This window comes from Epinephelus moara, chromosome 23 (genome assembly GCF_006386435.1).
Source record: "Epinephelus moara isolate mb chromosome 23, YSFRI_EMoa_1.0, whole genome shotgun sequence".
NCBI classification, from domain to species: domain Eukaryota; kingdom Metazoa; phylum Chordata; class Actinopteri; order Perciformes; family Serranidae; genus Epinephelus; species Epinephelus moara.
Window position 1 is genome coordinate 19652138 of NC_065528.1, and position 23623 is coordinate 19675760.

Consider the following 23623-nt stretch of genomic DNA (forward strand, 5'->3'; position numbering starts at 1 on the left):
TAATAATCTCCATGGCCTCCCCATTAGCACCATTCTTGGGACAAACTTTGTAGTTTCAGCCTTAGTATTGGGCAGGCCATGAAAATTGTTAAAGGATAACTTCAATATTTTTCAACCTGGACACTGTTTCCCAATGTTTTTGTGTCTAAGTGAGTGTATGGGAACAAGAACAACAATTTTTGAAGGTGGTCCAGTATGTACTGAGAGTGCTGCAGGCGTCAGATGTGAAAAAGATTTTAATGTGCATTGTGTTTTTATGCATTTGTGCACTGTCAGTTTACATCAACTTTAAATGTGTTCGCCACTGACAGGCTCAGATTGTTGTTATTATAGGTTGAAAGAGTAAGATCCTTTTTGTTTAACCAGAAACAGCCCTGAAATCACTATCGCCCAAGCCCCAGATTCCATTTAAAATAACTAATTTTATCATCATAAAATACTCTTCCTTCAAAGTCAACAGAAATAAAATAAAATTTAAAAAACATCTGGTTTGTCAGATGTTAAAACAATTTCCAACTCTTGTAAGCTCTTTGTTCACCCAGTTAGATGTGAAAATATACTACATGCTAAAATTATTGTTTATTTAAATGGAGTCTGGTGGGTTTTGAGAAAGCAATTTAGGGAGCTGTTTCTGGTTAAACAAAAAAGGATCGTACTCTTTAATAAAAACCTCTGTCTCTGTAGGAATCCTCCCCAGACACTTACAATAATCTGAGCCCGTCAGTGGCAAAAACAAGCACCTTAGTGGACGTACTTTGAGGATACACATTGTCCTGTGTGGTTAGATTGCTGCCTGTTTTGTGGCTGCTGGCTGAAGCCCTCTGCTCAATACTGGACCAATTAAATTGTTGTATCCATTAGTTACTTAGACACAAATACATGGGAGAATAGGCTCCAGGTTACCCTTTAACATGTTGGACAGTCTTTAGAAACATTGCAGCTACCAGGTGTTGGCTAGCAGGGCTTTAGACTAGGTCAGCCTGCTAGCAGTGAATGGGGTCCTCTGAAGATTAAGATCCTCAGTAAAGAACAGCTCACTCATAGTTAATTAGAGAGGGGAGTTAACTTGTTCACTTTTCCTATGTAGAGACAGTAAGTGATTTAGAATTACGTGCTCTGTTACAAAGCAAAGTGTAAGCCTTCCGATTCACTCTGTATCTCTTTGGATTTGCTTGACTTAAGGACAGGGTAACATCCACCCAGCTGCCAAGCGGAGTGAGCTTGATCAAACTCATTGAGAACAGTCTCAGTCAGGTTTTAATCAAATGCTGTTCTAACCCAGAGTTTGCTGTGGAGCAGCTTAAATAGCTGTGGATTAAAGGGGCATCTTAACATTTAGAAATTTGACTTACTTTATCTTCACCAGGCAGTTTCGAGGAGATGTGTGCTGGTGCTTGAAACAACAAATATTTATTTGTGATTCTTAGTGTTCATCATTAAAAATAATGGGTCCTTCTGACTGCAGGCTCAGCCGTTTGTTATGACTCTTGGTTTTAATTTAAAACACAACCATTAACAGATGGTTTTGGGGAGCAGACTTGTTGCACCGCTTAAGCAAACTCTCTGGTGAAGAAGAAAAGATTAAGCTTCAAATGTCAGGATGTCTCCTTAAAGCTTAAGTCTGGAGTATGAAACAGATGTGGACAGATAGGGTGACAAGACATCTTTGGAATACAAAGAATACAACTTAATACAGATTATATGCACAGTGTAAGCTTGTCTCTCAGAGAGGAATCACACACAACCAAGATTTCAGTTAAAAGTTTTCTGCTGATACGGTTTTATGCAGGTTAATGTACTGTAGGTATTGCGTCCACTTCTTAAGAGGCGAGTAGAAGAGACAGCATCTGATTGCAGGACTTTATTGGCCTTCATTTTAAATGATGAGAGCAGCATAAAAAGTACCTGTTTAATTTCCCAGTCGGCCTACATTAAAATACTGGTCTCCAAGTATTAGCTGTTACGAGCCATTATCTTGTCCGTCCCAATCTTTGTTTTTTAAAGATGTCTGCACCTCAGTCGCGCTATCCGTTTCTCATATTCCAGTTGTTGCCTTTTGATGCTTTTTACTGTTTGCTTTAACAAAATAGTTCCCACCTGCTCTTCCTCCTTCTTTTCCTCCAACCTTTTCTTCTTCTCCTCCCTCCTCTTCCCTTTTCCTACGTGCCTCAGTGGGTTTCTCAGTCTCTCCTCCAAATCTCCTCTGAGTTTTTTGCTAATGAGCTGCTTCTTTTTTGTCCGTGTGTCTATGTGTACATCTGTCTGCCTATTTTGTCTACTTGTTTTTTTTTGTCATCTGTGGTCTGTGTGTTGTTCATTTTGTTTGTTTGTTTGTTTTGGTCGTGTGCTTTGTTGTTTGTCGGTAGCTCGGACTCAAGTGACAGCCGCTTGCCAATCATCCGAAGAGGCGAGGGGTCAACGGAGGAGACGTACGATGAGAGCTATGGCGACGACAGGGAGTACCATGAGGACGACCACTCGCTCTCCTCTGACATGTACTGCTGAAACAAATACCCTCATTAATTTAGTTTTTATCTCTCATAATTTAATTGTTTTGGGGTGTGTCCTTCAATAACTCTTCTTTGTGTGGCTGTGTGTGCTCATCAGGCTGGTGTATCATGATGAAACATGTAAGCAGTTGGCTCCCATGGAGGAAGGAGAGGACGTAGAAGAGAGAAGAGGAGGAGGGTGGCAGTCTCCGAGGAGAGTCTTCCTCTGCCCCACAACTCTGGGTGAGGAGATAAACATCTCTATTGGTACAGCATCTTAATATTTCTTTTTACATTTTACTCATGTTACATGTTGTGTCTTTGCATATTCGTTCTGTGCGTCAGGGAGGAGATCGTCCTTCCATCTGGAGTGTCTAAGGAGACAGTCAAGGCCAGACGTCTCCCAGAAGACGGCTGTACCGCTACACCTTGTACATCATCAGGTAGTCGATGCCCACAAAATAAACACAAGCCTGCTCTCACACTTGGTTGCACATAAACAAGTTGTAAATACATAATGTGAACTCCCAGCCGTGCTGTGTTCTGCAGACATAACCCCCCCTCTTCCTGCTCCTCTCTAACACTGTCACTCTGCTCTGTCTTCCTCCTCCAGGCTCTGGCAGTTGCAGGGTTGAGTCCTCTGCTAAGAAGGAGTCACTCACCTACCCTCTTCAGCCGGCTGTGCTCCACGCCTCCGGCCAGTCCCACAGGTATACTGCATCCTGTGCACACATCAGAGGCCAAAAAGCTGTTTGTCAAGCACTGGCAAAAATGTTGCTTTACTATACCTTTATTTAATGAGAAAAAACGAATCCAGAGCAGTGAATTTTGAAGCGCTAGTTGTTCTTTGTGTAGGCTTTGTGATTGTACTTATGGAAATAGGTTTGTTGTAGAGCTTTGATTGGGCCTAAAGTATCAGGTCCGGCTATAGACTGTAAAAATAATGGACGCACCCAGCGTGACGTCACCCACCTGTTTGTGGACTCCTGTTTTGAAGTTTCAGGTTCATCACCATCGTGATTTTTTTGGAGCCTGAAGTGACCATATGTGGGTGAGAGGCTGGTGTTGTGGAGGAGCGAGGGGTGAAAGCCTGTCACTCAAAACAGCCTACCTTTAATTGCGCGTTACTTTAAGCCTTAATAAAATGTAAACAGGTGAGTTATATAAAAATTCACGCGCCCATACAGGGGGACAGGGAAATTAGCTATAAAGACCAAAACTGTTTTTTGTACCGGCTGTAAACATTTTTATTTTTATTGTAAAGTTGGGCATTTAACATGGGAGTCGATGGGGGTTGACTGGCTTCTGGAGCCAGCTTCAAGTGGCTTTTCAAAGAACTGCAATTTTTTTGGCACTTCCATGTTGGCTTCATTTTTCAGCCCTGGAGGTTGCTGCTTGAACCCGCATTGTTTCTGTCCAAATCTCCACAGTAAAAAAAAAAAAACATTATTAAAACATTTATTACAAGCAAAGGGTCGAGGTGTTTCCTTGCACCATTCTCCTTCTGCACCTCCTCCTGTTTCCTCACAAATCTGTCTTCTGCTCTGCTGCCATCTCTTGCAAGACAGGTCCAGCAGAGCAGGCCTCACCCCTTCGTGCGTCTCGTTCTTTGAGCGTGCATGGCAGTCCATGGCCGCACTCAGATGATGATCGCCACTCTCCCCTGCATGTTACGCACATCTCTCCCACTGCTGGGGAAGCAGAGGCAAACACTGCCAACAGAGTCGCCTTGCAGCCCCACTTTCTCTCTCTCCCTCTCCTGGTTTCCTTCCTTCTCTTGTGCTAGCTTTATCTCACTCCCCTGGTTCTCTACTATATTGCTCCATCAATTTCCAATGCATCTCCTGCCATTTACGCAGGAGAACTGCCTCTTTCATTAAAAAAAAAAAACACCTGGAAATTGGCGAGAACAGGACCCAATTCAAGCCCAGGAGATGTTCAGAAATTACAGCCTGGCCTGATCCAGCAGGTTGGGCCCAATCAGGTTCAGGCAGAGAATCTAAACTCTAGTTTGTTGTCCTAATACTTGCTTTTCCTGTCTTTGTGTTAGCCCTTGGCAGTGATACCTCCTACCAGCGAGTGCCCTCTCTGAGGCTAGAGGGCTCCAACTCCCATGAAAAGCTCAATACCAGCTTGCCCTCTGTCAACTGTGGGCCTTGGTAAGACTAAGTACCATGAAAAGAACTGTTGTAAATCACAGTACAGTTGTCCACAAAACAGTTATGATGACACATATGATACTGTAGAAACAATAATGATGGTAAAGAAAATGTATTGCTCCTAGGTACAGCGACAGTAATGGGAACAGCCGAGGGCCCAGTCCTAGCCCCACCCCCAGCGTTTCAGTGTCCAATCAAAGACCACCACGGCCGGTGTCACTCACAGTGCCCTCGCTACTGGGAAAAGACTCCAGCTCACTGTGCCACGGCAGTGCAGGCAGTCTGGTGGAGGCGGTAAGTGTGTGCGTGTGTGTGTGCGTGCGTGCGTGCGTGCGTGCGTGCGTGTGAAGGTTCAATTGGAGCTGAAACAATCATCACTTGTGAGGATTTGTTGCCTTTCTTTCACCTCTTTTCCACCGTATTATCTCTGGTTCTTAAACTGCTACTGTTCAGGACTCATTGACTCTTGGTGCTGTCTAGAAAACCAGGCAGCATTTCCACCAGTTTTGATCAAAACCAATGATGTATTACCTACGGAGGACGTTGCACAACACAACTCACCTGTGATGAGGGGTCACATGTAGCTTTATTTAAATTTAGTTGCAGCCATAACTATTCCATCTTCGTTCTTGTACTTTGAAGTTTACGTTTCTCTCCCACTCTCTCCATTCCACCCCCATTTGCTCTCCGTCTTCCTCCCTTCCTCTTCGTCCATTCCCTTTTTTACCATTTCCCTCCCCAGGTGCTAATATCAGAGGGGTTGGGTCATTTCGCCCAGGACCCGTCGTTCATCGAGGTGACCAAAGCCGAGTTGGCAGACGCATGCGACATGACCATCGAGGAGATGGAGCACGCTGCCAACAACATTCTCAACGGCAACACCGCCACAAACGCCACATCCAGCACCTCCTCCACCTCCCAGCACAGCCCCAACGGCAACCTCCTCCCCTTTCACACAGCAGCAGCAGCAGCAGCAGCAACGCACAGGGACCGTGTGGTCAGCGAGGGCGGGGAAGAGGCCGGGGGAAGCAGAGGCTCCATCCACGGGCCGTCCTCGGTGGAGGAGCGGCAGGAGCTGCTAGCAGGGGGGAGGGGACAAGAGGAGGAGGAGGAGGAAGAGGCGGGAGAGAGGGAGGAGGTACACCACAGAAGCTCAGTTGTGATTGGAGGAGCACGGCAGAGGAACAGCGGGCCGTTGGAGGATGAGGATATGGAGTGTGTGACAAGTTTGTAGGAGTTGGATTGACGGGTTCGATCGGCCAACTGGCCCCTCTGACATCATCAGAGACTGACGCTTGTCAGTGCTGGGTAACGGCGCCACAGCTGGCTCTGTCTGTCCCCACCCCTCCCACGCACACACACACACACACACACACACTGTCTGCCTCTCTGCCAGACATAACTGCTCTGGACAATGGCGGCCAGTGACGCAACTTTAAACACCTGGTTATGACTTTGTTGGTTTATATGAGTTTGTACGTGTGTGAATGTTTGTAGTCAAGAATACCACACTATACTCTATAATATCTGAGTGTATGTATGTGTGTGTGTGTGTGTGTGTGTGTGTGTGTGTGTGTGTGTGTGTGTGTGTGTGTGCGCGTGTGTGTGATCTATGATTTTCTCTATTTGTACGTGTACATGAGTGCGTGTGTTCTCCACACGTGTCTGAGTGTGTCTCTAAAGTGCCTCACAGTTTTATCATGTCCTCAAAGCGTGAAGAGCAGAAAAGTAGAGACAAGCAAAAACAGTGAGGGGAAAGTAGGGATGAAGGAAGGGTAGAGAGGAAACAACAGAGGCAGGAAGTCCTTTTATGGACATCCCGCAGTCTACATAGTGTGTTTATCGTTTTCATTTCCTATGCCTACTTTGGTGTTGTTATTGTTGTTTGTCTGGCCGCCATAAAGCCAGGTAGGGGACAGCAGACCAGCTTGTGGAGGGGAGGGGTCAGTTAAGGATTCAAATCTGACCGCACCCACTTGTGGTCAAAGGTCAACTCCTCCTTCTCGGTTCACTGATGATGAAGCGCTGTATTGAGTAAACGGGGGCGAGGAAAACCCTGTTTGAAATCTCATTTCTCTTCCTCTTCCAAAGCTAAAGGAACCTTGGAGCACAGCCCTGCCAGCCTGGGGGTGGCATTAAGGTGACACACCACCCCCAGCCAAAGGGGGGGGAAGGATTTGAGGGATGGACAAACAGCCACAACAGGGCTTCTGTAGGGGGCCACGGGCAGAGAGAGACACTCTCTGGCCAACAGGAAGCTAGCCAGCTCTTTTATCCGCTGGTCGATAAGACGCCAGCGAGAGACAAACTCACCTCGTTCGTCACCTTGATCTGGCTTCGCCTCCTCCGCCGCTTTTCCTCGTTTGGCCACACCCACTTCCTGCCCCAAACAGGAAATGGGAGGAGCATTTGGTGGCTAAGCAGAGACAGCGAGCCCCCTTTTCTGCCTCATACCTCGCCGTTCCTCACTCCTCCCTCTCTCCTTCCTCCCTCCTCTTTGGTTATTCCACCGCCCCTCTCCCTCCATCGCTGGGTTTTTGCTTTTTCAGCCCTCGGGAGGCGAGTGTGTCGAACAGGGCAACAGAGGTGGAGGGTGGAGGAGCGGACGGGAGTGACCCGATTGAAAAGAAAACAGACTCTGGGCATGGATCTACAGAGGATCTGTCCGTCAATCAACCTCACTTCCTCCTCCGAGACCCTCCTCTTCCTCTCAGCGTGGAATCCTGTTGGATTTGCTGCCACACACACTCTCTCTACAGACCACGCCCACTATGTATTTAACAGTTCAATATTGTGCAAAACTGGCTAGCCATGACTATTTTGTTTTATATTCATGATGTTATTGGTTTAATTTATCCTTGATTTGTTTGCACAATCGGGGTGCTGGTCTTATAAATGTATTTTTGCTCGGTTTATTTTAGGAGAATTTTAAGAGGTTTTAAGTATCGAAGCAGGGCGTAGTGTTTGCGTGCGAGTGTATAAACTATATTTGTGCGTGCGGGTGTGTGTCTGCGTTTTAGTACAGGATGTGTGTACGTACGAATGTGTGAGATAGCGTGTGTATCTAAAAGGGGGGTCTTTCTCTCTATCAGTATGCACCTTTTACAGATTGTATCTATTTATTTATTTATTTTTCCCAGAAGAGAAAAAAATGTGTGCGAGGATGTGCGTTTGTATGCGTGCCTGTGTCCGAGTGGTTAGTTATGTATTCTAAAAAGCTGATTTTAAGCCTAGACAGTAAATTAAGGTAGCATTACAAGTATGGTATTGTGTGTGTGCGAGAATGTGTGTGAGGGTGTGTGTGAGGATGTGAGTGTGTGTGTGATAATGGGCCTCCTTAACACAGGGTTACCATGGACAGGCATGCTTCCAAAGCTTTGTGATTTCTTTAGCACGGTTTTTACTTTTTAGCCAAGCTGCAGAGTCAGAAGCCACTCTATCTTTGAAATTTAGTCATTGCATAACTTTCCTTTATTTCTGTTTAGAGGTAATTAGGTGTAAGGTCTCCAGCGAGGTCAGAGTGACGGTTCAGTTTACAGTGGTGATGAGTTTCGGCGTTGCAGCTTGGCCAGAAGGGAACAAGCCTTTTGGCAAATTGCTGCTTTTCTTCTTTACGGTGGATGGTCGCTCTGAATGGTAGAAGCACCAAATTCACACTGCCACAGTGACGCCTCATGAATGAACTGGGGGTGGGGGAGGGGTGACACCCTGATCGCTTGGCTGTAACGCACCATAATCACATGATTTCCTCATTTAATCATAGTTTAAACTCCAAATGAACTATTAGGGCTGGTGTACAGATGCTGCAAGACTTCTGAATCACATCTCTTTGTCTGAGGTCTGCTCATATCACGAAACATTATGATTTAATGTCATTGTTAGAAATAAAACAGCTCCCTGTCTGTAATATGATTTACTGTTAAATCTAATTATACTACAGACAGGCGATTTACTGTTAACTGATAAGATGTGATAATTGTTTGGTTAAGTAATTGGATGCAGATCAGAGACCTGTCAGCTCGAGGATCCCCTGGTGTTATTTCTGTCTTTTCATTTTCTTCTAATGGCTTTTAGGTAGCATGCTGAGTACTTTTTACTGAACTTTCTCTATGATAGTTTGTTTCTCTATTAGAGTTTGGATTCACTTGAGATAAAGGTATGACCACAGGACCTCAGGCCTCGGTACACCACACAGGGCACAGGTCTCACCTCGGTATTGTATCTTCTCTAGAAGAACATTCCCCATGTCAGTATCACATCCTTGGTACCAGTTGTCACATTTATTACAAAAACTTTATCGTATTCAAGACTGACATGATTCAACTCTCTAAAATGTTATGTAACAGGTTATGATAGCCCCTGAAATTTGCCACCACAGTCTGGATGCAAAGACAGCTGGACACTAGGCAGGTGTGTCAGAACATACTCTCACTACCAACTCATCAGATACCGACGCCTTGTCAGTGGACCTACACGTCAAACTATAAGGTACCACTTCATCGTCAGTTTTTTTGACATTCAGGGACGGTTTATCGATCTATGCTCGAACCTGCATTGTGTCTTTGCGAAATAAACAAATGTTTTCACAGGAAATACACACTTTCTCCTCATTAAATGCATACAGTCTTTTGTCAAAATAATAATAATAATTTAGAACGTAGGTAATAAAACAACAAAAGCACATGGTTAGATTTAGAAAAAAACATAATGGTTTGGCTTGAAACTGCTGCGCATAAAATTACTCGCATGATCGGCACTGCATGCGCATCTTTGGGCCCTTAGAGCCGGCTGCCTCCATTTAAAGCTCTGCTAACTTGAATGGGGATAAAATGATTAAATCCTGAGGCTCCCCTAGAGTTCCCAAATGTTATCAGACTGAATTGATCAAATTCTGATACTGAAACGAGTTATTTCGTAGGGTTATGACACTCGAAAAAATGTCTTTTTCGCCATGTAAGTCCATGGGAAAAAGTGTTTTTGTGCCATGTAGCGTCAAAGCAAACACAATTACGTTGTTTGGCCACTATGAAAACTGGCTCCAAAGCCTAGATCTCTTCTAAGGGACCTAATATCACGTGTGCTTGTGTGCTTAACATACTAGCACACAACGTTATTAAAATAGCTCGACTGTTGGTTTCACACAGGACACGAACAGCAGCCTCCTGGGTGTAAGTTTGGAGTATGTTTGACCCATCCAAGGCAGGTGTTCATAGTGTTTCAAACCCTCGCTAAAGGGTGCCCCAGTGCGTCGATATCAGACGTCGAGGGCCACTGACCAAATGTCGGTATTTGACAAGTTGGGAGAGAGACTGCAGATACACATCACATGACAGTGGATCTAGTCAAAACCGCAGAAAGAAATTTTCTAACAAAGTTAATTATATGTTTGAGTTTGAGCACTAAACACTTTCAAACTTAAACTCTCTTATTATATCTACAGAAAATCCAAATATGTTGCAATGGATTTTTTTTTCCTCTGAAAATCTCACATTAAATTCCCACCCAGAGACACTATCGCATGTCAACTTATAGCCATTAGTTTCCACTTTAATTTACCATTAAGGACTAACTGCTGAGCTCTCATTGCTACATGTTAAGCAGAGCAGGTTTGTGGCAGGGAAGGGTATGCATGAACACACTGCCATACACTGCATCCTGTGCCAGTAACAGACTTCTGACATTATTATGCAAACTAAATGTGAATGTTGAACGTGTTTTTAGTGGCAGTGCTGCTGTTGTTTTGTGGTTATGATCATACTGCAAACCCCGAAGAAGTCTGTGTTGTCAAAGGAATACCCTTCCTGACATTTAGTTTGTTGTTTTATTCTTTTTCTTTTTTACTTTAGCCTCATAAACATCTTCAGCATTTCTTTTCTTTCTTTCTTTCTTTCTTTCTTTCTTTCTTTCTTTCTCTTTCAGTTATTCTAAAAGCACCTCATTAAAAAAGTATTGACTTGGTACCATAAGCTAACAGACTACTTTGCGGCTAGTGGCTCACATCAGTTTCAGTATAAGCTGCCTTTTTAAGGTCAGACTTTAAGTCTAAAAGTGAGGAAAGCAGATTTCAGTATGGTCAAGCATGTTAATGTGTGTGTAGGGAAGCATCTGGGCTCGGTGTTTTAACCTTAAAGTCAGCACAGTCTCACTTTGTGCTTCTGTTTTTGTTTCCTCTCTTTGTTGAATCAGCCCTGGTAAAGTGATTTAACCCTGAATTCAAAATTTATGCCAATTTACTTCAGAAATATAACATCTATTAGGTCTGAATCCTCAATAATAAATGAAACCAGGTGGCACCTGAATTATGAAGTAGTAGTGTTTGTATCCAAGCTGCTACAGAGAAGCCAGCAAGAATTTATCAGCCATTATCGCAGCAGCTGTGAATGTCACTCTCTCAAGGCAGTTTTGATAAGACACCATTTGATGAATGACAATAGTTACTTTAATGAATTAATGAACTATCCAACACAGAAGCGTTCTCAGACTGGCCAAGTTAAAAATAGGATGGGAAGATTTCCACAATCAATTATCACAGCCTTAAATGTACAGTTCACCCCAAAACCTGCATATACACTTATTTGTGCTCTTTGCCTGTAGAGCTATTTATCAGTCCAGATTGTTTTGGTGTGAGTTGCCGAGTGTTGGAGATGTTGGCTGTAGAGATGCCTTCTCTCAAGTATAATAGAAGTAGATGGAAATCGGCTTGTGGTGCTCAAGGCACCAAAGAAAAAAATTGGAAAGCTGAACAAATGTCTCTTTCCAAATATCAGGACCCCGTTACTCAAGATAATCCACAGACCTTGTCGTGAGCAGTTTCATGTAGGAGCTATTTTCGCTCTACTGAACTACGCCAGTATCACTGCTAGCTCACATAGCATCACTGAGCTAGCTAGTGTTACAGCTCAGCTGAGGAGGACGCCATCTCGTCTGTGAGTAGATGTACGCTTCCTTCTGTGCAGTGATACAGTTGGTGGGTGTAGTTTGGTAGAACGAAAATAGTTCCTAGTCCTAGTTTTATTTGAGAGAAGGCAGACATCTCTATGGTCAATATCGCCAACACTCTTCAACCCTAGATTGAAAAACAGCGCCGCAGGTTAGAGTAAAAATGTGTTTTTGATTTGGGGTGAACTGCCCCTTTAAGGTGAATGCTCAAACGTCACATTCGTAAATGTTCAGTATCACCTCCAACTTTGAGGATAAAAGAACATACACCACCAGAAACTACATTCAGTTCAAATCCTTTCCTTTGTGCTCCTAATAATGTCCACTCATAGACACACATACCCATTTGGAGTAACCCTGCATATCAGAAGTGCCCAAGCAGGCTTTGTTGTGTCTGTGTAAAAGCTCTTTGGTTTCTAATGCTGGTGAGAGTGATCCAGAGGCCTGTGGTGCCCCCGTGTGGAGAGGAGCAGCATTGCAGTTTTTATGTTACATATAGGTTAGCATGAACTATGAGTTGTTGTGTTGCAGTATATAGTATGAGTGGGTGTAATCCTGCATCCCACAAGATATGCAAAAACAATGCAATAACTATGACTGTATACAAGGTTCCCGAAGTAAATATACTTGTGAAAGTGAAAAAAAAAAAAATCATGACGATGTATTTTTTTTTCTGTTTGTTACATTTTTAAGTAAACTCAGTGGTTTCCATGCCAGAGAAACCTAACATACTTGAAATCAGGTACATTGCAGTGCAGTATAGTAAAGACATATTTATTTATCTCTCTCGTGCCATGGTGTTGGATCTGCATCTGCAGTTTGAAATGTGTACTGAGACATCGACATGAAGTTGGTGTTTTTGCTCGCGCTTTAACATCCAGCCAGTGTAGCCCCAGAGTGAAAAGCTGATTGTTTATTTTGATGACTCAGCACCAAAAACGACTAACTTCACCTCCTTGACTCAATATGTGTTTGACTGCTTCCCTTTCTCGTGTTTATTTCTGGTTAAATGGATCGAGCTACATGGGTGTACCATCAGTATTGCATGAGGTTCACATGTTGACATTGAACGTGCCAGGTTTTGCAGTCGTTTTGTTTTGATCAGGTTAAGTATCATATCACATTATGACAGAGTAGCTATTTCTATTCACTGTACATATGATTGAAGTCAGTATTTTGCCGAGGAGAGTTTGGAAGGTGATTTTGCATATCTTGTGTCTTATGGGCTCTTAGTTCATTTCTGAATATTAACCCTGAGAAGCTCATGTTTATGTGATTGTCGAAGGTTGAGAGAAAAGGCGGACGACAGTATTCGTTCTCCCCAGTCTTTGCCTATGTGTTGCCATTTCAGCTTCTATCTTTTCCTCCTCTGACATGTGGAAGGTGGACCAGTGAGAAAAATGTGTATGAAATGGACCAAATTACTCATAATTAGGATTTTTTTAGACAACAGATATTGGTGGATTGAAAGTAAGGCTCAGGACAGAAAAACAGACAGGCCACAGCTGCATAGCGCACACACACTTGGTTGGTTTCTTGCTATATTCAAGCACAAAGTGAACAATAAACATGAAAACATCAACTTAAAATCCACAGGTTAAACTGAAGCTGTGTTCCAATTCTGTACCATACACTCACTCTAGGTAGGGGTGTTAGAATATACACTCGAGTATCGTGATGGTATGTTTTCTAATACTGTATCACTTACCCGACTGCTAGATGACAGTGTTGTAATCTGTCCTCAGCCGTTTGACTCTTACATCACTAGCATGTTACAGGGACTGTGATAAATACAAATGCAGATCCCGCTGCCTTGATGCCAGTACACAGCCCTTATTCTGAGCAGGTTGTATTCAGCGTGTTCAAAAGGACAAAATTAAAAGTGCTATTGAGAACATTAGCCACTAGATGTCACACCCCCCCTGCCTATTTCCATTATATTCACGTCACCACACCGCTGTTCCTCAAAGCACAAGTGGTTGCCAGTTTGTTGCATACTTCATGGTCAAGTAGACAGTCTGTCAAATGCTGAATATTTAATGGTAGAATAAGTGATTCATTTTGCAATATGTAGCCACACATCAGCTATAGACTTAGGTTACTTTGTGAGGTGGTGTATCAAGGTTCATCTATGGCAATCTAGGTAATGGTTAGCATTAGCTAGCTTTAGGTACCACTGTGCCATGACAACAAAGTTCCACCCTTATTCGTTTTCTGTCTCATCATATATGGTAGCGAGAGGAAAATACTTTATAGGCTACATTCCTTTTCTTTTTCAACCCTGATTTATAGTACTGATGTTCTAATGACCTGCCCTGCTCTTTCCCTCTCTCTGTTTATCATGAGACCCCCGCTGTCCCTCTGCCAATGCCTTCACTAGAAGACTACTGCCGTAGGAGTGTGAGCTCAGCACCAGGATAGGTAGGGAGTGTCCACCTGCACACACAGTAACAGGGCTAAGTGTTAGCATTACACAGCTAATGTTACCAAAGAGTTATTAACAGTTTTAACCACAGAGTCAAGCCATTTTGGTGTCGGTGTGAGTTTAATAGAACTTTTTAATGGTTAGGTGTTGGTTGTTAACCAGGCGGATGTTGAACCATGAGGATTCTTAATCGCTGATGTCACCTAGATACCACATGATACCAACGTCATTATACTATTGGCTCACAAGTAGTGTAAGAGGCAGTAACTAAGCGTTAGATACCTTACACGGAGGTAAACAAAACACTCTTTTTGGACCCGACAAAATTAAACTTTTTAAAATGATTAATTCACAATCATAATTTTTTTTTTTGGGAAAAGCAATGTATTCTTTTTTATTATTATTATTATCCACATAAAAATGTTACCAATAAAACCCACAAGATTAAAAGAAGAAAGGTAGAGATTCATGCACAGTTTAAGTCTCAAGTATGGATCCAGCTCCAAATGTGCTGGATACTACATCTCCCATAATTCCTTTTACACATTTCCCACATCCTTTTGAACCCCATGCCCTCAAAAATAGGGTCCCCAAAAGCTGTCAGAATACAAATGATCATGAAAATTTGAAGAGACTGTTTAACTGGCATTAGACGGCTTAGCATTAAATAGTTTAGCATGTTGATTCCTTGTATATCAACTGCAAAAACATACATTATAAATATTGGTATATAGTCATGTTGTACACAAGTAAGTGTCTGTTATGGAACTGGAACACAGCACGGGTGTGTTTTTTGTCCGCCCTGCCACTAACAGTCCTTTTTAACAGCTGACATTTAGTGTAATTAACAGAAACAGCACAGGTGCAACCAATAACCTTAATCATGGCTTGTTCCCATTTTGTTGTGCCAGTAAACCAGCATGCATCAAACCACAGCTGTGAAACTGGATCCACTAAATGGAATGTAGCCGTTATTAATGATATTAGCCATACCTGTGTTTTGTACGTCTGTTGTGTGTGTTTATGTAGCTGTGGTCTGTGGCTCACTGTAGATAGTTAGTAGCCAGTGTATCAGGCTGATGAACTGCAGCTGTGTCTGCAGCTAGTTAAACTGAAACCACACCCCTCTGCTGTAGAGGGTGCAGCTCAAATTCAAGTAATTTCCTCAAGTGGAAGAGAGAGTAAAGGCCTGGTAGATGGATGACAATCTGTTGATGACAATAGGAAGCAGTGGGTGTTTGGATGGAGAGTATTTGGGGGGATTGTTGAGGGTTTTTTCATCATGTCTGAATTTCAGGGTGATCTAAGTTCTCACATGGTGAATTATATATCCAAGTAATGTTTTATGTGCATGGGTTTCTCTCTCTAGGAATATTAAGTATTGGTCCTTTGTGAATGATAATATCTTTTATCTCACCACTAGCCAATGATTGTATATTTTTATACACCATTTACCATATTATAGCAAGAAATATATGAATATATATTATATTTAATCACCAGAATGTTAGAGTAAGGAACAGGAAGGACACTTATTTGGAGATGTAGCTATGAAGATGTGTTATATAAGCCTGCTGACTGAGGATCAGTAAGAATTTATTGAACAAAGTCCTTCTATAGCGACTGTGTTTTTGACCAAAAGGAACCAACAGGGAATGATGTTGTATTTACTGAAGATGAAACATTTTACGTTTCAGCTGATGGCATACACACGATGGGCTTTTAGGTTGCTTCACACAGGCTTGGATGATTCCCAGACTATGTGGCGTTTTAGTCTGAACAAATATGGCCTCATTTAAAGGTCCAGTGTGTAGGATTTAGGGGGATTTATTAGCAGAAATGGAATATGATATAAGAAGTATGTTTTCTTGAGTGTGTATTCGCCTGGAAATAAGAATCTGCGTGTTTTAAACCTTAGAATTAGCCGCTTTTCATCTACAAAGAGGGTGTTTCTCAAAGTCAAGGAAGGATCCTGCAGAGGCAAAGCAAGAGTCCTCCCTAGCATTCAGTGAACATACATCGGAACAGGCTAACGAGGGTCCCCAGGTGGACGTCATTAACCCCCAGCAGACTGAGGGGGTTTGGGGGGAGATGGACACTTGGTGGTTCATCTCTGTTGGAAATTTTTAATTTAAAAACATTTTTATAGTATCTAAATCACGTTATTCCAAAAATCTCATTATTCAGCAGTGGACACGTTGGAAAGTGTAAATTATGAGGTTTCTGTCAGTATTTTTTTTCACGCTTGTATGATAAAAACTGGAGATATTAATCCAAATAAATGGCATATTAATCTAAATCCTGCTGTGCTCCACTGCCGCAGGTTTCATTGAAGGGGCACCGCCTTCACTTCCAGTAAATCGTGTGCAAAGCATTATGGGGATTTTATACCCGCAGAGGATACACACACGCATCCTTGGAATTTCTCTGAAAGAAGGACTCGGTGAAATTCGGAAGGAACCTTGACATTGGAGCAGTCCTTCAGCGCGGGTCGATGATGTCGCCCTCTTGAAATTCGTCCGTTTTAGGATCCTTCCTTGACTTTGAGAAACACCCCATGTCCCAGACATCATTGACCAGCCTTTGTCGTCGTCCATGTTGTCTGCCATGTTGCCCCACCAAGCTTCTACAGTAGCCCAGAACGGACAAACCAAACACTGGCTCCAGATTGGGCTAATCGTGTTTTTACGTTGGCTACCATGGTTAGCAGCCAGCTGCGATGAGCAACGTCGGAAAAAAGCTGATTTTCTTAAGGTGAAACTGCTTTGTTCTGTGTGGTTACTGGTTTTAATCACCTGGTTCGTTGGTTTTGGAGAGGAAGAGACCTCTGCGGAGAAGTCACCTTCCAATAAAAACCTACTGAACAATGAAGGAATCCTAACTGGGAGTTCTCACTTGGCCCTCGGGAGAAGTTTCAGCTGGTTGCGATGTCCAATCCTTACTGCTAGATGCTACTAATTCCTACACACTGCTCCTTTAAATATCATTAGCTGCAAAACACAAACAGCCAAATGACATAATTAACTACAGCCACATTTACTGGAAATCTACCCATTACCAGCGATGTGACTCCAGAAGTAGGAGGCTCTTTGTTCAGCTTTTAAAGACACTAGGGTTCAGAGATAAACGCCAAATTTCACAATTTGACTTTAAACATTTGAGCAACAGAGAGCTCTGAAACATGGCATGTGTTTGCTTTGCTTCGTCTATGTTTCGTGAAGTTAGCAGAGAGACATTAACATACCAGCAACCTGTCAGCGCAGGTCAACGTCTGGACATTATCCTACTGTAGCACCGAGAGACCTGTCTCGCTTTCACTAGTCCTACATCAGCGACACACACGTATATACTGTACACTTTTTCAGATGCATTATCAAAGACATCAAACCAAAAAACTCCACCTGTCAAGGACTAGATCTCTCTACGCTTTGAGCCGTGAAAATCATGTAGCTTCTATTTTTTTCTCTTTCAGGAAAGGAAGTAGAGGACTTGAACTGCGTCTGTGTAGAGAAACTCTCATTGAATGCAGGGAGGGGAGTGAAGCAGTTAAGTGACTGACCAACTAAGTCATTTTGTGTTCATGCAGCAATGTAAAAAGGAGAAAATATAAACTTTTGGGGGGGGGGCAGATTTGATCTAAAAATGTCGAATTTATATTCTGCATCTTGACAGTAAGGGCGATGAACTATTTTGTGTCTGTGTGGACGACCGAAAACATTTCAAGCTGCTCAGTATTAAGAAAAGATGTCATCCAACATGCTTTAACAGAAATAGTATTTTACACACCATTTAAAAAGTATTAGAGTCGTGTGTTTATCTTTAACTATACACATATATGTGTTACTTATCGATTTATCAGAGAGTGGGGCTGTTATACTTCCTGTCTCGGGCACTCAGATCTCCTCATGTGGACGTTATATTTTCTTGTAACCCGAAGTGGTTGTCGATCATTGTTTGATCCTGATGACAAATATTTTAAGAGGACTATTTTGAATATAGATTTTATTTTCCTTTTTTTATAGGTAAAAAGCATAGCCTGTTGTAGTAGGAATTACATCTGATTAAAACATGAATTCCCTTTTCTGGAGAAACAAGAGAGGATCGTCTCTTTGTTTTTCTCTTGTACAGAATTTATTTCGACATCAACGCCGATGGACGCTTTGGGAAAAGGAACAGGAAGCAAAAGAGGGAATATATTATACATTATAAGTACAAGTTTATATTTCAAGTGTCTTCTATTTTAGATATATATAGAAAAATTATATCTAAATTATATGATATTAATTGATAGTTTGGAGTCGGACTTTGCTGAGGGTCAAAACAAATTTCTTCGAGGGAAAATGCCCACATCAGGTTTGGGAGGTGCCATATTGTTATACGCGTGCTAGCGTTTTCTATATGGGACCCAGAGGGCAAACGTTTAATGGTTTCGCCCTCAGATGAATGTTTCCATTAGCTTTACAAATCATTATCGATAAGTTTCCTTTTTGTGATAGTTAGCATTTGTCTGTGTGTTGCCAGTGCAGAAGCAGGGTTTTAAACTCAGTCATGAAACTCCTGGAAAAGTTAGGAAACTACAAAAAAATGTTGTCCAGGCTTGGAAAAGTTTGAATATACATTATATAAAAAATCTGAAAAACATGTCCAACATAATGCAAAATACATCCTCCATATTGCTATCATTGAAACGTCACTAGCATCACCTAATTGGCGTATGCAGCTAGTTGGCAGCAGGAGCTAGTAAAGTTAGCAAGCCTTAGCAGTGTGCTTATCCACAAATGCCTGGGAAGTACGTTTATAATAATGTACAGCTTTCAAATGACAAATATAAGACATGACCTCAGAGAGAGGTGGACCGTAGCTGCGCTGGATGTGGGCTCTGCACCAAAACGTTTGATGTTGGCAACATGGGGGTAGTGTCTCTGGTCAGCCATGCTAAAGGGATAGAGCATCAAGACAACCAGCAGGCTGCTTAACAGACGAATAATTCGTAAGTCGTAGCTAGGCCAGATAATGTTATCGCTTTGTGTCTACTATGTGTTGACATAAAGATGTTCCATACCATATTCCACACTACATTTTTGCTAAAATACATGTCTTTTTACTGGAGTAAGACAGACGTTTATGCCCCCTGATAAACACTAGGCCTAATGTTACCTCTTTAAAAATTAGTTAAATAAAGTCACGGAAACTGGGTAAAATATTATGAAAAGGTTTTGGAAAATATTTTAATTCATTGTTAAAAATGTGTGTAAAACCCTTTGAACAGAGGTCATCCAATACGATTACAAAACTTTTAGACTTTAGACTCCTGAAGAATTAATTGTGAATCTTGATCAATTATTTAAAACTTAGACATCAGGCTGGGAAATTATCTTTAAAAGTAAAATTTAAATGCAAAATTGAATTAATAAGACATAATAGTATGGATTTTGGAGGCAAATTTAATCCAGTGTTGAAACCATGGATATATAAAAGAGATCTGGATACAGCGTTGAAGGTAGGGCCCAGCTCATTCCTGTGAAAGCTGCTCAGTGGTGCATGAAGCCAAAAAAATTGGACTTTCTGGGTGTAAAATTACCCAGACCTCCAGCATCATTGGGCCCATAGTGCAGACGAGACTTTCGAAAGCAAAGTGACTAATTTCCAGTTTAGCCCTCTGCTGACTTGAATGGAGATGAATTTTTTTTAATCATGCGGCTCTTCTAGACTTGCCAAATGTTATCGGACTGAATGGATCAGATTCCACGAGTGAAACAAGTCTTGCGGGAGTGCACAAATACAATGTAATCTAATGTAAGTCTATGGGAAAATGTCTTGAGCCCAATGGCATCACATGACGGACCCAGAGGTTGTAATTCCACATCAGTCCACTACAAAAATTGGCTTAAGGGCCTGCGCACTTCCTGGGGGCCTGGTTAAAACCTTGATCAATACTGAAGGAATCTCTGCATATTGTCCTGCACTGGCTCATACTGTAGTAACACTTATAGATGCATGTAAAGTCCTCAGCTATCAGTCTCGGGAAAATTTGATTTGTTCCCTCGAGGTGATGGTGAGGAACAAAAATATGATTTACTTACTACCCTCTTCCTTTTTGTCCTGGGCTGTTGAGCCCTGAAATGAACCAAATAGATGATATTTGCTTGCCTAATAGATTTAGAAATGACATAAATGATAGTTAGATAGCACTCACACACTGTGTAGCAGCACCTACAGCAGCACCCCATGTGAACTTCTAGGACTGTTAGTATTGTACGGACCTTGAAAGCCTCATGTTTATCGCTCATTCCTTCTCTTATTGTTACTCAGACACTTAAATAAATCATAAAGGAGATCCCTGTTTGCACATGTTAGAGTATCTGACACAGAGGTCGCTCTTTGTGTTTCACTTTTATGGAGAGCGCTGCACTCACAAGCCTGTTGATCGAGGAGAGGAGTTCTCTGTACCAGCTCGTGTTTCTTCAGGATATTACTCCAGCTCTAGAGGCGTGGCAGCAGCTTCGCGATGCAGACTTCCTGTCGTAAAGTAGAACGTCTGTGCCTCCCTGCATCTGCTACTTCTCCCTGATTTTACTGATAAGAGCTACTTGCACCACGAATGATTTCATCCCTTGAATGTAGGACACAGTGGTGTTCTTGCACATCTGGAAAATCCACATTAAGTATTTGAGAGTTACACAAAAGGCTTATGTTTGTTTCTTTTGTTGGCAGCCCTCAGTGGAAGAAAATAGCAGCTATCAGTTTTGACCACCGCAGACTTAGAAAATCTGATTTTAACTCTCTGTCGACACTCGGATCTTTATAAACTTTAATCCCAAGTGTCTTCCTAAGTAAGCCACATTTGCCCACAAAGAGTTAAACAGGTCTTGTGTGCCTGTGTGTGTATATGCAGCGATGTCATGTACATTATCAGTGTTTTCTTCCGTGAGTTAGTTCTTGCTGGTGTGGGACGCCTCTTTAACAGCATGCAGGCGTCGACTGAATTTTTTGTTACCCAGGCAGGGTGATCCTGGCCTTTCGCCAGCGTGATGATTCAGTGGCAGGGGACCCACAGCTCCATATACAGTAGTGTTCAATGAAGGCTTTTCTGTTCCTTATTTACTGGGTAAATGCCATGGCTATGTGGCTCTGTTCTCCACTGGTCAGTAGTGTCTTACGATCTTGTCCGTAGTCTTAGTTCACTACTCATGCAAAGTGTTAAAGGGCCTTTGACAGGATTGAGCTGTTTGTTTGTTTCTGTTCCTTTCTGTCTGAGAGAGAAGTCTGTTATTATTTTTGAGAGAGGTGTTCACACAGAGACCAATTTGTTGTAATATTAGTAGTGACGCTACTGTTAAATGTAGTATTTAATAACAGCACTGTTTATGGTCAAAAAAAAAGAACTAGAGTGTGTTATTGTACTTGCGGTAGCTTTGGAGGCAGGTGGTCATTTTGTAACTGTTCTTTAACATAAGCCACTCCCCCCCCTCCACTGCGAGGGATTCCATTGGTTCTGAGGTTGCTAGGTGACACTGGCCCAACATCATTTGGTTTCCTCAGTTACCATTTGTCTCCTCGGTGACGACTGCATGGTCTCACAGTTGACACTCCCTTTTTCTTTCTTCTTCTTCTTCTTCTTCTGCTTCTCTTTCTTTTTTCTAAAGGAGAGGTTTTTTTTGTTTGTTTTGGTTCATTCACTTCATTTTACATTTTAGAAAGGGAAAGAATACAAATGAAATAAATCAGAATATTAATTCAATCACTTTTTCTACTCCTATTTTCAATAAAAAGTGAAACGAAAAAAAACAAACAAAAAGTTGATTTGTAAATAAGTAATGTACAGTTTGTATCTGTAACTTGTCAGTCTGTCATTGGTGACAGAGTCTGTCTTGCTTATAACGCACGCTACCAGTAAATAAAAAAAGGAAAAAGTATATTTAGACTGTATGGTCCCTTGAAAGCAAGTTTTAAATTAATATCTGATGTATATTCCTGTAACATTGCATTTTTATCTGAGGAATGATGTTATTAAAAAATTGCAAATAAATTGCATTTCCTACAGCCGTGTTTTTCACTTCTCTTTTACGCTTTGATTCCAGGTCTTTGTCGTCACACTGTATTTGGGTAGACCAGTGCTGACACTCCACTATCAAGGTACTTTAATCTGACATTACATTTTCAGTGAATACTTTATAGATGCCAAATAACTGTGATCCACACAGTTAAATTGTGCATCTAGTAATTATCTTGTTCACCATCACAGCTTTTCTAATGTACAAATTCAGCTGTGTGTGTGAGTATTGAAGGGAAACTGGTATTTTTTTAACCTGGATCCTATTTTCCCCTGTTTTGTGTCTTAACTGACTCATGGGAACAACTTTTTTTTTTTTTTAAATTGATCCAATATTGAACGAGAGCACTGCAGCCGTCAGCAACACAGGCTACAATGTCACCGCTCAGGGCATAGGGCAATGTACGTCCATTAAAAGTGCTTGTCTTTGCCACTGACAGATTCAGATTGCGACTAAAAGTGTCTGACAACATTATGAAAATGATCCCTACAGTGATAGACCTTTTTGTTAAGAGTAGGATCCTATTTGTTTAACCAGAAACAGCCACAAATCACTATCACCAAACCAACAAGAATCCATTTAAATCAGTGGTTCCCAGCTGGTCCAAAAGTGGGTCGGGGGTCCATTCTGACTGCAACTAATTATTTCATAAATCTCTGACTCCATGAACTCTGTCAGCTTGGTTATCTCCATCAAACTAGAGAGGCATGTGAGCAGGATTCGAGGCTCAGCACAGATGATGACCGATGGGGCAGCATCCATTACTTAATTCATAATTCTGCTTGTGGCCAACATGGGCTGGTTCAGTTAAAAATTATACACAGAATTCACTATACTAACCACAGATTGTCTGAAATACTGCTTCTCAGTGTTCTGCCTGTAACAGATGTGGTGCAAATACAGTATCCTATAATTACATACAGAAATAAAAGAATTGTACATGTCAGTCTCGGCTTGGAAGCCAACAAAGGTTGTAGGTACAGGGGAGGTAACTTTAACACAACCTTGATTTACTTGTTTTGTGCATTCTGGGGTTTATTTTTAATGCTCTATTACACCAGTAGGTGGCAGCATAGTCAAAATGACACTGAACCAATACTCCAGTGACTGTCTTCAGTGTTGATCTATTCAGCAACTCTGATTGTCTTGCCAAGAATTTAAACTTAAGGCATATTTTAGCACTTAAGTGATTTTTTTATTTTAATATATAATAGGATAAATATATGTATAAGATATCAAAACATTTTTATGCACACAAAAAGCTCATTTCTGTCAATTTTTGGTCACAAATTTGTTTAAATCTTCTCCTTCTCCTGAGTAACCCCTCCACCTAACAGGTGTGGCAAATCAAGCTGCTGATTGAACATCATCGTTACTACACAGGTGTGTGTTGGGATGGTCACAGTAAAAAGCCAATCTAAAATGTGCAGTTTGAACACACAGCACAATGTCACGAGTTTTGAGGGAGCGTGCTGTTGGCATGCTGACTGCAGGAATGTCCACCACAGCTGCTGCCTGTTAACTGAATGTTCATTTCACTACTGTAAGGTGTCTCTA

General features: G+C 41.8%; 1 protein-coding gene across 1 annotated transcript in view; it reads left to right on the forward strand.

The window, feature by feature from the left end:
• Positions 1-22046, forward strand: part of cacna1c (calcium channel, voltage-dependent, L type, alpha 1C subunit) — a 301347-nt gene extending 279301 nt beyond the window's left edge. The window contains exons 44-50 of the mRNA XM_050036618.1: positions 2367-2495; positions 2608-2732; positions 2835-2932; positions 3103-3199; positions 4540-4648; positions 4774-4942; positions 5391-22046. Of these exons, the coding sequence (XP_049892575.1) occupies positions 2367-2495; positions 2608-2732; positions 2835-2932; positions 3103-3199; positions 4540-4648; positions 4774-4942; positions 5391-5882 (1219 nt within the window). The 3' untranslated portion in view covers positions 5883-22046. The remainder of the gene's footprint in view (positions 1-2366; positions 2496-2607; positions 2733-2834; positions 2933-3102; positions 3200-4539; positions 4649-4773; positions 4943-5390) is intronic.
• The last annotated feature ends 1577 nt before the right edge of the window (positions 22047-23623 follow it).